This window comes from Phyllobates terribilis, unplaced genomic scaffold, assembly GCF_046119375.1.
Source record: "Phyllobates terribilis strain yellow unplaced genomic scaffold, ASM4611937v1 Scaffold_2__4_contigs__length_985480577, whole genome shotgun sequence".
In the NCBI taxonomy this organism is placed as follows: domain Eukaryota; kingdom Metazoa; phylum Chordata; class Amphibia; order Anura; family Dendrobatidae; genus Phyllobates; species Phyllobates terribilis.
In genome coordinates, this window is record NW_027362762.1 from 464,995,439 (window position 1) to 465,010,791 (window position 15,353).

The window sequence follows — 15,353 nt, forward strand, 5'->3', positions numbered from 1 at the left end:
CACCCCGCACACACACTAATCATGACCGGTCTGATGGTCTGTGAGGTGTGGCTGACCTGTGCGGTCGTGGGAAAGTTCATGTGAGTTCATGCAGTCAAGCATGAACTCACATGAACCCTCTGAGGGCACCGCGGCTACTTCAAATGAACAGCTGATCGGCATCACCTGATACCTCAGCTGTTCATTTGAAATAACCGGCGGGAAAGCGCAGCACAGAACGGGAAAGCCGGCGGTGAAGTCTTTTCACTGCCGGCTTCCCCGCCCGGGTCCTTCGCTCCTTGGTGCTGCGCTCCCTGCCCGGTCCTAACTTACGATCGGGATGGGAGGTGGCGAGGGGAGCGGAGGATCGGGGTGGGAGGCTGTGGGGAAGCAGTATGGGGCTGTGTGATTGTTTAAAAGCCGGCGGCTTTTTACCGCGCGCCGGCTTTTAAACAATCAGGAGAATTCTCCCCCGCTGGGATGGCATTCTGATGACAGGCTGGATCGCGCTGCCATCCAGCTTGTCATCCTTCACAGACACTGCAGAGCGCAGGCATTATGGGAACTTCCGATTCCGGTATTCGATATTGTAAAAGTATCGGAATTAAGTATCGGAATTCCGATACTGCGAATATCGGCCGATACCCGATATTACAGTATCGGAATGCTCAACACTACTCACAACCGATGGTTACCGAAGATCAAGGTTTTCTGTTTCCTACCCTGAGGTCTACTGATAGATTGCAGTCTACTACTTTACATTAGATTTTTTTTTCTTGCTAAAATATTTTAATTAGAAAAAAATATATATTGTTACAAAACAAATATAGAGCACAAATAAGTTTTCAAAGCAGTGGGTCATTATCACATGTGGATTTTTGTGGTTTCTTGCATGTTTTGGACATGCACAACTTAACAGATTTGTTTCAAGTGTGTTTCTGTAAGTGATCTTGCTTGTTTATAAAGCAGAATTCCTTGGCGTAACCATGATAATTCAGATGGTAATATAGAGAGTCCAGGACAACTATATTCAGGCATCAGTATACTCCGTTGTAGAGCAATACCCACATTGCCAGACATAATTTCAGACAAAATAAGCTTATATCAAGTATACTGATTAATAGTTATATTTCTTTTTAATATCAATTCATGTATTTATTTTTTCAATTAACAAAATCTTTTATTAAAACAATAATAGTAAAGTTTTCAAGTACTAGACATCATGTTATAATTGCATAATGTGATATCCATCACAGTTTAGGGATTTAAAGAGAACCTGTGAGCTCTCTGACATATCTTTTTTTACTAAATAATTGTATTTCCCATATAATAACACTTCTGGACAATCTTTTCTTGAGGTCTAAGTTGCGCCATTGCTTTATAATTGCTACATAATACACGGCTCAAAAAAATAAAGGGAACACTCAAATAACACATCCTAGATCTGAATGAATGAAATATTCTCATTGAATACTTTGTTCTGTACAAAGTTGAATGTGCTGACAACAAAATCACACAAAAATCATCAATGGAAATCAAATTTATTAACCAATTGAGGCCTGGATTTGGAGTCACCCCCAAAATGAAAGTGGAAAACACACTACAGGCTGATCCAACTTTGGTGTAATGTCCTTAAAACAAGTCAAAATGAGGGTCCGTATTGTGTGTGGCCTCCACGTGCCTGTATGACCTCCCTACAATGCCTGGGCATGTTCCTGATGAGGTTGCGGATGGTCTCCTGAGGGATCTCCTCCCAGACCTGGACTAAAGCATCCGCCAACTCCTGGATAGTCTGTGGTGCAACGTGACGTTGGTGGATGGAGCGAAACATGATGTCCCAGATGTGCTCAATTGGATTCAGGTCTGGGGAACGGGCGGGCCAGTTCATAGCTTCAATGCCTTCATCTTGCAGGAACTGCTGACACACTCCAGCAACATGAGGTCTGGCATTGTCCCGCATTAGGAGGAACCCAGGGCCATCCGCACCAGCATATGGTGTCACAAGGGGTCTGAGGATCTCATCTCGGTACCTAATGGCAGTCAGGCTACCTCTGGAGAGCACATGGAGGGCTGTGCGGCCCTCCAAAGAAATGCCACAGAACACCAGGATTGGCAAAGTCGCCACTGGTGCCCTGTGCTCTTCACAGATGAAAGCAGGTTCACACTGAGCACATGTGACAGACGTGACAAAGTCTGGAGACGCCGTGGAGCGCGATCTGCTGCCTGCAACATCCTTCAGCATGACCGGTTTGGCAGTGGGTCAGTAATGGTGTGGGGTGGCATTTCTTTGGAGGGCCTCACAGCCCTCCATGTGCTCGCCAGAGGTAGCCTGACTGCCACTAGGTACCGAGATGAGATCCTCAGACCCCTTGTGACACCATATGCTGGTGCGGTTGGCCCTGGGTTCCTCCTAATGCAGGACAATGCCAGACCTCATGTGGCTGTAGTGTGTCAGCAGTTCCTGCAAGATGAAGGCATTGAAGCTATGGACTGGCCTGCCCGTTCCCCAGACCTGAATCCGATTGAGCACATCTGGGACATCATGTCTCGCTCCATCCACCAACGTCACGTTGCACCACAGACTGTCCAGGAGTTGGCGGATGCTTTAGTCCAGGTCTGGGAGGAGATCCCACAGGAGACCATCCGCAAACTCATCAGGAGCATACCCAGGCATTGTAGGAAGGTCATACAGGCACGTGGAGGCCACACACAATACTGAGCCTCATTTTGACTTGTTTTAAGGACATTACATCAAAGTTGGATCAGCCTGTAGTGTGTTTTTCCACTTTAATTTTGGGGGTGACTCCAAATCCAGGCCTCCATTGGTTAATAAATTTGATTTCCATTGATGATTTTTGTGTGATTTTGTTGTCAGCACATTCAACTTTGTACAGAACAAAGTATTTAATGAGAATATTTCATTCATTCAGATCTAGGATGTGTTATTTGAGTGTTCCCTTTATTTTTTTGAGCAGTGTATGTATGAATAAATAGGCGTGGGAGTGACCCTATTAGTGCTGACTGTACAGAGCACCTCCATTAACAGGGAGAATGGTAACACTTATTCATACATTTCTAAGAGGAATACCAGAGGAATAAAAGTTCTAGGAAACGATACACCAAAATTGATAATTAATAGGAAATATACTGTAAGTATTTGCTAAAACAGACATGTCAGGAGTGGTTACTGATTCTCTTGAAAGGGAACCTGCCAGGTGATTTATGCTTCCCAAACCACGTATCGTATCCTCACTGCACAATTGCAGCCAGGTGTATTGTTCTCTGAAATGCTCCGACATTTAAGAGAAATATGCTTTGAATATCCAGACTAGTCCAGCTGAGCCCCATACTGGCTCTTGCCAGTGTCAGTGCAGAAGATTGACAGGTCTCACTTTTGTGTGTACATAGGGAGAAACTTGTCAATCACGATTGATGCTGCCCGTGCCTGACAGGCTCCCTTTAAGTGAGGTGTACATTTCTATTTGTAAATGATATTCCCTATATATTTAAAATGATTAGTAGCAAGTTTCAACCATAAGCAATTCAAGTGGAGCATACCAACAGAAATTCTTAAAGGAATTTCAGGGCTAAACATAAATTTCTGCAGACTATGTGACTGCACATTACCGAATCCTGACAGTGCACAATTTCTACACTATCAGGATTCCCCTCTATTTCCAGCAGTCGCATGCAGTACAATGAGAGAAGCAGAAAAAGCTGCAAGTCGGCACGTGACTGCAAGTATGCAAATTATATCCATGACGAACGCTTGAGCTGACATTATAGGGGAACCCTGACAGTTAGCATATTGCACACTGTCAAGATTTGGAAACCTGCAGAGTGAGTTTTATATTCAATCCAGAAAACCCTTTAATTCTCTATGATAATCTGAGAGCAGGAAACCTGTGTCTAATAGTGTAGAAGAACCCCATTCATGCTTCTTGTGTCACCAGATCACATTTTCCATTATCAGTCATTGCCAAAAATATGGCTCAAGTGATAGGAATTGAAAAGAGGAGGGAGAGCTTTATAAAAGCAGAGAAAAGGAAGGAAAGACTCCTGCTTCTCAGCAAGTAGTTAGCATCCAAGAATTGAGAAGAATGGACATTTTGTTCCTTGTGTGTGGGCACAAATCATTCCAAAACAGAAATGAAGTATAAGAAAAGAGTGAAAAATATTTTAATTTGTGAGCTCACTCAAAAAATATAGACAGACATATCAGGCCCAAAATGCTATAATTCCAAGCAGACTACTACTCCTTCCATAGACCTTTCACTTACTATACTGTGCATCATGTTAGCTTGGTCCTTTGGACTAATTTTTATCTTCTATTTTTATTTGCAGGGAGAGAAGATTTCTTCAGGAATGCATGTAGATCTTCCTCCAGAGGTAAGTATATCACTTGCATCCATATCCTTCACATGCCTAATTCAGGCAATACTGTTAGAGTGTAACATAGAAGATTTTTTTATAACATCAAGAACATTGTTCAGCTTCTGTCCAATCATCTAGAAGGCCATAATCCTAAAGCGACCTATAAGAGAATGCCTGCTCTTCCATAGCATTCACTGTATCGACCTCCTGAAGACAGTTGAAAGTAAAGATAGGCTCTTCTCCAGGGTAGAGGGGAGAAACTCAGTTACCGGTATTGGACATACTGGTAGATCCAATGTTGGTAGACCATGTATGATGCCAGCTCAGGAGCTGAGCATGAATCATACTCAGCAGAAGCTGGCAGTATTACGCAGTCTGTATCTGTAACAGCAGCAAGCAGAGCTGAGCTCTGTGTACTGCAGTTAAAGGGGTTCTCAGGGGAGATACATTTTTTTTAACTGTTTCTGCCCTCATAGACTATAAAGATGAGATGCCCAGTGCATATCTACTATCTTTATAACACTTGTAATTCATTGTGACAGGAGCTGCTCCCCCCTCCCATCTGGGACATTATGTCACACACTGTTTTCAGCTATTATTAGGAGACTGGCCGATAGTAATTGTATGGAGCTGTACACTGCTGTAATAACCAAGACGAGGGGTGAGCAGTGCAGTGAAAAGCAGCTCCTGTCACACCAGCCCCCTGATAATGTCTCCCTGTCTGCAGTCCCAGGTGAGGGGCGTGGCCTGCTCCTGGCTTTTAGTAGCAGCAGCCAGCCATCTGATAATGCCTCCTTCACTGCAGGGCTACCAGCAGTGAGCAGGCCATGCCCCCTCACCTCGGTCTGCAGACAGGGAGACATTATCAGGGGGCTGGTGTGACAGGAGCTGCTTTTCACTGCATTGCTCACCCCACCGTCTGGGACATTACAGCAGTGTGCAGCTCCTTGCTGTTACTATCACTGGAAGCAATGAATATTGTGTGCTTCTGGGCTCTCCAGGGAGGCTGCACCTCTGGATTATGACAGCAGTGGAGTATAATGGTTTCCTGGTCGCTTCACATTTGATTCTTGCCAAATCTTTGGGAGTTACGTGTGTCTTTTTTCTAAACCTGTTTTTTGAGATCCTGTTGACTATTTGCAATAAAACGTTTGATGGTTCTTTGATTACGTCCCCATGTCTTAGCAATTTCAAGAGTGCCGTAACACTTGTAATAACTTTTGACTTTTCAGAGTAAGTTAAACCTTTTTTGGCCCATTTTGCCTGAGGAAAACAAACTGCCTTATAATTCTGCACATCTTGATATTCTTAGGCCTCACCCTCATTACACAAATACACATCATCTGATCTGCTTCATCCAAAATCCATTCAAGTTTACACAGCGCATAGTTGGAAAATCTGCATAAAAATTATATGGTCAAAATATTCACTTGTCTGATAATTATACACACAGTGTAATGTTTAGTTTTTCCATAGTATGTTCTACTTCCTCTATGAGTGCACAGTACAATATAAATGACCCTTGTAGACCTTTACCATTTGGACACAACAGAAAATTGCAGCATACACAACGTGACATGAATTTTTTTTACCAAAATCAGCACCTTCCATCTTATGATTGAAAAGATAATTTGTAGAGTACCAAAAGTAATTATAAATGCAATGTTTTTTCCAAATCAAACCTTTTCTAAAATAAACAGCCAGAGGCACAACTTCATTGCTTCTTAAATGTGCCTAATGAATAAAGTCTCAATATATATTCTTGATTGTTTTTTTGACTCAACCATTTATTTTCGATTACTTTTAGTCTCACTGATGCAATGTTAATTATAAGGCATTCCTTCCAATCAGGAGAATAGCTTTGTTGAATCTTTTCTATTTGCAGTCATATAGAGCAGGGTTCCCCAACTCCAGTCCTCAAGGCCCACCAACAGGTCATGTTTTCAGGATTTCCTTAGTATTGCACAGGTGATGGAATTATTGCCTGTGCAGGTGATGCAATTATCACCTGTGTAATACTAAGGAAATCCTGAAAACATGACCTGTTGGTGGGCCTTGAGGACTGGAGTTGGGGAACCCTGATATAAAGGTACTGTATGTTCACATTGTAAGCAAATTGGTAAATCTAGAATATGAACGTGAGCCAATACTTACAGTAGAATTCATTTCTGTGATTATTTTTAATGATTTTTCTTCTATTAATACAGTGTGCAACTTGTGCATTCCGGCTTCCAGAACCTAATGTAAGTGTCTAGCTAACACTCACCCAACACTCACTGCATGCATTTGAATTGAATAGGATTAAATGGGACTTCCCTTCTAGTCCCTAAGTGACTTTAACTTTTAATAATTCAGGCCAATTTTAGACTAAAAACATTTTGTAAACTTTGAAACATGCCTTTTTACACGTAGTGGATTGGCCAACTGATAAATCTGCACACATAAGTCTTTTAAGGTACTGTATACTGCCTAAAGCTTATGGCATATCTTCTGCCAATATTTGAGGTTCAGTCCGTTTGTTAGAGCACATACGACCATACTGGTAATCAATCTCATTCATTTGTCTGTTTAGAAGAATCACGTCATTTAACCAAAGACAAACTTAACCTTTAGGGGCCAATTCATCAAAGCTTTTACATAAGTAAACTGTTGTAAAAGCTATGAAAAGTTGCAATTTTTTGTGGAACGGGTAGCTGTGCAAAAATGTACTGAATTATGGCGTTTTCACGCCAGTTTGAATCAGCTCCACCAAAATGGGCACAGCTCGGGAAAAGCCATGGTGGGGCATGGCCACGTACACCCGTCAATTTCATGAAATATGGTGGTGTTTTGTAAGCCAGAAACGATACTCCAGTCACTGACTAGAGTATAATTTCTGCCGCTGCACACAGAGGCACACACTATTCAGGAGAGGTACCAAATTCACTAAGTGGAGTGCGCCACGCCAGTCTTGGTGAATTGACCTTGTTAGAGTTTAAAGAGGAACTGTCATCGGGTCAAAAGTGGACCATTTTTGCTTTTATTTAGTTCTCTCTGCTCCCCTGAGTATTCCGTTGTTTTTTTTTTTTTTTTTAATTTGTCATATGATTCCAGAGATATGAATCTTTTCACTTAGGGCTAATTTTTATGGTCTTTACCTGGTGACAGGTCCTCTTTTAAATGCTTGCGGGATCTGATCCTTGCAGTCATCAGGAAGAAAACTCATTGCAGTGCATTGATGGCTCTCGCAAGAGTTGTGCAAGGCGGCCCTACAATTGACATTTCTATCAAAAATAAGCAAACTGTAACGATAACTGGTCAATGCAAACTTGCTTTATTTAACCGTTTATTTAAATCGACGTGGTCTAAGGTATCTGACCCCTTAAGATGCTTCGGTGTTCTTTGCTGCAAAGAGCTACATACATATACTGTAACTGAGTTAGTACAAGAATATATTATTATTATTGGAAGCTGGACCAAATAATACTATGGTGGTCTGAGCATCATTGCTCTAATGTGAAGGAAAACATACTGCCTTCCATTGTGCTGTGTGCTTAAAAGACCAGCAGCTGTGGATGTTTTTTGGAATGAGGGCCCAACATAACATGAATGGATTCATTACATGAGTTTTTAGACGGCTGAGTTAAGATGGAAAAAATGTTAGAACAAAAGCAGCTGTGCATTTTGTTTCCAGGTGTAAATCACCTCTGGGAGGGTCTATATGCCTAAACCTTATATTTGCCTATACTATTAGAGAGTAGGCTATCCCTCTGAATGCTTTACTAGGATTAGGGTCATCTCCGGGTTATTCAGCCTGTAGGCTAGGGTGCGCCTTAGATCATCCAGACATCCCTGTGAACGGAACAACAAAGTTATTAATTATTGTACGGCTACATTAGATTTCCAGAAACGCCAGACAGCTTCTAATGTAGACTACTGGAGCTGGATACATGCTTCATGTCTCAGCCTGTCCAATTCTGCTTGTTTTCTGCTCGTGTGAGTTTTAACAAAATGCAGATGATACCAGGCGGGAAAAAACAAGGAAAATAGGCAGAGCAAGGAAAATGACAAAAGCTGATTAAAAAAGAAGTAATAACATAATATAACCATTATGTGCACCCCGTGTTGAATACCCATTATGCTTACAATACAGGACTGATATATTTTTCAGTTCCATATGTTAATTGCATTTTATTCCATTTTGCTTAGATCCATTTGTTTTCTTTCATTAATAAACAATTATGCTTAGTGTTACAAACTATGATTTGAGATGAGAACCTTCATTTAGGCGCACACTTCACAAGAACTTCCCTTGAAGCGTCCCCCTTGGTTAGACCTCAATTTCAGTTTTTGTCTCAGGAAGGAAAAAATCTGGAAGCACCCCTGAGGGACTCTATGGTACGTAGGGTCATACAGCATAGTAGGTACATAACTTGTATTCTTGTGTTTTTGAACAGGTTACAGTTGGACCACAAGGCCCCAGGGTAAGTTTACATAGTAGAAACATATTTGCCTATTTGAATATATGTTTTACTAAATGTTAATGTGGCTTACATGCTTTTGTCTGACCAATATATTATTTGCTACCAATCAGATGAGTAAGGCTAAGTTCCCACAATAAGTATTTGGTGCGTTTTTGATGCTGTCGATTTTCTGCACTAATTAGCTCATTTAGACTACTTGTGTTTTTTGTTGAGATCTTAGTGAGGTTTTTTACATGTCTGTTTTGTCTATTTTGGTATGTGATGTATTAAATAAAACTACTTTGTTTTGGAAACTTGCTCTTTGCAGAGTTACTTAGGTTTGATAAAACTTCATTGATAAAGTCATGTGCTTGATTGCCCATATTTTTACTGTGTCTCTGCAGCAGAAACTCGCTAAAACGCATATGCAGTTTTTATCTGTGGATTTTCCGCATCTCAATAAAGTGTGTGGGGAAAATCAGCAAATAAAAATGATGTCTACTGCAAGAGAAATTGACATGCTGCTGATTTAAAAAACATACACACAGCATTTAAAAACATCACATTGGGAATGGGATTGACATAAATCTCATCCACTTTACTGGACCTGTAATAAGCTGTGTTTTTTTGTGCACAAAAATAAGCAGCAGAAAAAAATGCACCAAAATCTCATTGTGGAAGCTTAAAAGAGCCTCCTAAAAGCTCTAAAAAGCAGTATATTTGTACACACATTTACACAATCACATCTATATTAAGTTTTTTAAAAGCCATGAGTTGTTAAAGGGGTTATCTGGTCAAAATGATAAGTCTGCAGTCACTCTGTGAGACTGCAGACTTATGAATCCCCCCAGTGCACGCACTGTGCACTACGGGGATTCACCAGTTTCAGACCAGAACGGACGGTATGTATGAATTGTACATACTCCCGGCCAGTCTTCGCCTCTTCGCTCCATCCACTTGTATTGAGTTCAGCCATGCCCCAACTAGTGACTAGTGGTTGGCCAGTCAGAAAAAATAGACGTATATAAAAGTGAAGTATAGACAATCTACATACAGTATATATGATCATTGCCAGATGTCCACCGATGTCCTGCTGTCAGTGCCGATCCCACCCCCTGACAGCTCCACTTCAGGCATAGGTTTAACAAAGGAGAGAACTTTCTATGTCGGTACATATCCACTGCTGTGTATGAACCAAGCTGGATGACTGACGCATTTCATTATCTATGCCAGACCCCTTCGCTGTCTATAAATCCCATGACACAGAAAGGGGCTGGCTTAGTTATCAAAATTAACCAGCAAAAGATAATTTGGGATGATATTTTTGATTCAGGCATATTTTTACGTTTGTTTTAAGGTGTTATGGCATTCCCATATGGATCATCCTGCATTATTACAATGTATACATTGTAGGGATTTACTAGCTTTCAAGCAGTTGGTAGCATTCATACAGGCGTGAAGTTTCTGGGTCAAACAGAGAGGTTTATTGACGTTCATAAACGTCCAGCAAAACGGAGAACAAACAGCCTTTCTCCAGCATAAAGGAACAAAATAAACAGTCCATATACAGGCACATGCGGGCTCACCCATTCAGATAAATGTCTAGCTGTCTTTCAAGTTCTGTCAGAGAGGCCAGCACCAAGAGGTCTTTTCACCTCTCCTCCCAGACACAGACCACTGGCTCTCACCCAGGTTCATTTTATAGTTATCTTTTACTGTACAAATATGTACAGATATGTAATTCTATTTGAAATCTATTATTTTGGCACATGCTTTAAACACCTTGACAGGGGAATAACAGGATTGCTAAGTCTGGCATTTTTCTGTGAGGAAGACCTTACATACCGTGGACTCAAGAAAACAAACATTAAAGTTCCATGTAACATAGTTCCTACATATATTAGTAATATTTTGTCATAGAGATATATATACAGTTGTATATTTCAGCAGGGATTTTTTCTTGTGATTTTCATCAAAAACTAGCTTATTTTTTGTTTGTCAAATCATATACTACATCTAAAACAAGGATACACCACCATTTTTGGTTTGAGAGCCAATTTGTTACATTGTACCTAACCTAGGGCCACTAAAAAAGATTTAAAGGGGTATTCCAATCTGACATTATATGCTGTAAATGTCTGATATGTATGGGGTTCCTGTTCCGGGACTTTTTCTTATACTGAGAATAAAAGTCCCCTGCTCATTTGACATTTGACAAAAGAAAATGAGCCAAGATGGCCACTCATAATAACAGCTATCTCGATTGTAGTATATGAGAGTTGAGTAAACAGCCAGGTGATTCATATGTCTCATAAACTACGATGAAGAGAGTCAATCAATAATTATGCACAAAGATCTTTTCTTCTTTGTAGTACTCAATACAGAGAAGTTCCAAATATAGGGTTGTGAAAGATGGTTGGGATCGTGATAAAATGCCACGGCTGGCTGCAGGTTATGCACTCGAATCTAAACTAAATGCAGTGGAGAGAATATAATCTAACACAGCAACCATTATGGAAACAAAATTACCAAATGGATTTTAGGTTCCTTAGTGAGCCCTAAAACGGCAGACAATAGCTGGTTATCACATCCAGTTGTGCTGCCAGTTTAACACCAGTACAAAACTGTAATGACTATGGATTTTAAGCAGATCTGACATAAGACTCCTAAGGGGTTTTCCCACAAATGCCATTTATCTCCCATCCAGGAGAGGTGATAAATGTATGATCGCTGGGGTTACTACCACATTAGAATATGGGTTTCAAACAAACAATCTTCCTGACTGCATTGGGATTGAATGGAGCTGCATAGTTAATGCCTGACCATTGCCTCTAAATTCATGTCTATGAGACTGTCAGAAATAGCCGAGCACTGTACTCCGTGATCGTTGAGGTTACCAACAGTGGATACCCCCAGCAATCAGACATTCATGACCAATTCATAATATATCATGTGGAAAAAAACTTTAGTGGCAGAATATTACAAAAAAATACTATAACAAAAATATTGCTTCATTTGGCTAATAAGAGCTATCAAAGAATAAAGCAGACTCATGGTTATATGAGTTATAGAGATTCTTCCCGCTTTTGTCAGAAATGAATACATGTATAATGCTCAGCATAAATGAGTACACCCCATTTGAAAAGTAAGATTTTAATCAATATCTCACTGAACACGAGAACAATTTCTAAAATTGTGACAAGACTGAGTTTTATAGAAAAAAATTTAACCCATAACATGAAAGTAAGGTTAATAATATAACTTTCATTACAAAATCTTCAGTTTTACTGAGGCTAATGCAAAAATGAATACAACCCACATCAAAAACTTCTACATCTAGTATTTTCTATGACCTCGATTATTTAAAGGCAGCACCAAGACTTCTAGGCATGGAATGAACAAGTTGGCAAGATATTGCTTCATCTATCTTTTTCCATTCTTCAAGAACAACCTCTTTTAGAGCCTGGGTGCTGGATGGAGAATGATGTTCAACTTGTCTCTTCAGAACTTCCCATAGGTGGTTTGATTGGGTTCAGGAGACATACTTGGTCACTGAATCAATTTCTACATGTTCTCTTCAGAAATGCAAAAGTGGACTTAGATGTAGGATTTGGATCATTGTCATGTTGGAAAACCTCACGTCTGCCAAAGGCACGGAGTGATGGTAGCATCTTCTCTTTCAAAATAGAGCAGTATATCTGTGAATTCATGATATACCATCAATGAAATGTAGCTCTCTGACACCAGCAGCATTCATGCAGCCCCACATAAGGACACTGCCACCACCATGTTTCACTGTAGGCACCATGCATTTTTCTTTGTACTCCTCACCTTTGCGATGGCATACAGTCCCAGTAGTCTTCATATTTTTCAGCATAGGCCCTGGAAAATTATAAGTGGGCTTTTTTTGTACATGTACTTTAATTGAGGCTTCCTTCATGGACGACACCCATGTATGTACGCCATGCTGTGTCACAAGAAACACTTACCCTGGTTTGCTTTTGACGCGCCCCCTGGGCCATGTTCAGGGGAAACCCGGAGCCGGATCTGGGTAGGGGTAGTAGTCCTTGTGGCGGTGACCCGGTCCGTGCCCAGGGTGTCAAACTAAGTGGCAGTCTATGGCAGTAGATGTTAACTTGATCGACTACGCCACCCGTTGAGTGCGGCTTTGAAGCCGCCGCTGCAGAACAGTCCACTGAGGCCAGGTGTATAAGGATGTGCAGCGTGGTGGTATAACCCCCAACGGGAGGGGTATGGCCTCAGGGCAGCAGGTGAAGATGAGGGGGGTTGTGACGGTGCAGTAAGAAGAGTCAGAGTCAGGAGATGCAGTTTCAGGGGTTTTACTCACAAGTGTTCTCTCAGTCACTCTGGCCTTGAGTGACCACCCGAGCCGTGCTGCGTCCACCAGGTCCTGGACTCGGCTAACCCCCAGGCAGTTCTGGAGCGTGGTCCTGAGCTCCCTTCTCCCTCTCTGTCTCTGGCCATTCCCACCAGGGATCCACCTTTGGCCGGCTCCCTCGGGTCTCTTAGTGGTCAAACCTCCTCTGGGTTCCCTGACCCTATGCTTGGTGTGCCTTTCTGGTGGATTTGGTGAGGGTCGTGGCAAATCTTGACCACGACCTCCAGTTCCTGGCTGAGGATAAGTGGCCTCCACCAGTTCGGGTTCCGGTACCCGTGTCCGCCAACCCTTCACCCTTTTTGGTCTGATTCTGGGTTCTTAGGGTTCCCTCTGGTCTTCCACTCTGGGCCTTTCTTTCTCCTCTCTCCTCTGCAGGCTTGGCTCTGGAGCTGGGCCCAGCCGGAGCCACAGCTCCCTGTCAGCCCTCCTGGCTGAGCTCCTCTGCTCTGCTCCTCCTCAGACTGACTGACCCTGTCCTAAGATGGTGCCCACCTTATATACTCCCTCTATGTGTGAGCCCAGGTGACCAGCACCCAATGAGCTCCTAGCTTTACCCAGAGTACTCCCCCTATCTGCCCCTACACTACTGGGATGTTCCACCCCCCTCCCACTCCAGCCAGGGACAGACGCTGTCGTACCTGCACATATACTTGGTGGGAGTACCGTAGTTCTGTCCCCCGGAAATGGGATGTATGTAGTGCATGCAGCCTACTGAGCTCAGTCCCACACTCCATCCTTACCCGGGAGTGGAATACCACACCTCTGGTTCGAGGTGCAATACCCCTGTAGCAGTCGAGCCCTCAGGGTGCTACATTCCCCCCTGGTAAATCACAGCACGTCCTCGGGCTGTAAAAGAATAAAATATCCAAAAACATACAATTTTTTTCAAAACATACAAGAACATATAAAACATTAAACATTATCAGATTTAAACAAGATAAACTTTTTCTTTCATATAAAACTCTTTCATAATAATGTTCTTTGAGTTACTGGCCACTGTGCGCTTGTGACCAGGTAAAAGTGCAACAGTCAGTTTAAGAAAAAAAACAGTTTTCCTATAAAACCAGTAGGGGGCGCCTTAGAAAGCGCAACTATATACAAGGGGAGGTGGCCGCTCTCAGTCCTCGGCCAGTGGGGATAAGGGATGGCTGCTCACAGTCCTCAGCCTGGTAAGGGATAGGGACACACGGGTAACAGTTCGCTGGTCCCAACGGGGACTATATTTTAACTAGCAGCAGTACTTATAACAGTTCTCATACCCCGACGGGTAACTATATACAGTTCTTTTTTTACCGTACTCTAATAACGGCGTCCTCCTGATGCTTCCTCCCTGTATTCTTCAGACCCGTCCGGGTCCTCTTGCTCCTCCTGACACCTCAGCTCTTCCTCTGTCAACCGGTGTACATGAAGGGCATAGGGTCCTTTGGCACATTGGTGCCGGGTAAAGGTGACCTCGTCACCCAGGTATAGGTCACGACCTCTGTGTCCCTCCGGCAGGTGGGACTCGACATCTCTGCGGGTCACGAAGACGTCGCCTGGCGTGTGGTGATCCCGGATGAAGCCCCAACCGTGCTGCAGTTGGAATTTGATTACAGTCCCTGTGGCACGGGGACCGTGAGCTGCACGGGGGTTCCGTCGGGTCCGGCTCTTCTGCTCTGCACTCTTCACTTGCAGCCACTCCTCGCGGACCCGCCTCTCTCGCCGTTCCCGGTCGAAAACCTCTAACTGCTGCCGGCAGCACTCTGCACGCTCCGCTGCAGCCGCCCGGGTCTCTTGAGTGAACCCGATGAGGTCTCCTCCAGTGGGGTCCCACGCAAACTGCGCTTCCTCCAGCGAGAGTGGGGTGATCTTGGCGGGCGCCGGAGCCGGGATCAGGGGCTCATCCAGGGGCCTTTCCTTCCGGAGTCGGGGATGGTAGTACTCCGGTGGCCACTCAAAAGGCTGCCCATCCGGGCAAATATGCTGGGTTACCAAGTCTTCACCCAGGTGCGGCACTGTGGAGGTTGAGGGCGCGGTGGTGGCAGCGGCACCCGGGATCACTAGGCCTTGCGACCAGGCTTGGGGTACCCTGAAGGTAAAGGGCACCGTGAAGACGGCGGTGCCCGGGGGTACTTGACTTTGCGACCAGGCCGGTGGCTCAGTAGAGGGCGCTGTTGGTA

The 15,353-nt window shown here is 43.2% G+C and overlaps 1 protein-coding gene across 6 annotated transcripts in view; it reads left to right on the forward strand.

Annotated features, from left to right (window-relative positions):
• Positions 1 to 15,353, forward strand: part of COL16A1 (collagen type XVI alpha 1 chain) — a 210,262-nt gene that overhangs the window by 85,287 nt on the left and 109,622 nt on the right. For all 6 annotated transcript variants that reach the window (XM_073665715.1, XM_073665716.1, XM_073665719.1 and 3 more), the window contains exons 9-11: positions 4,324 to 4,368; positions 6,561 to 6,596; positions 8,790 to 8,816. In XM_073665715.1, the coding sequence (XP_073521816.1) occupies positions 4,324 to 4,368; positions 6,561 to 6,596; positions 8,790 to 8,816 (108 nt within the window). The remainder of the gene's footprint in view (positions 1 to 4,323; positions 4,369 to 6,560; positions 6,597 to 8,789; positions 8,817 to 15,353) is intronic.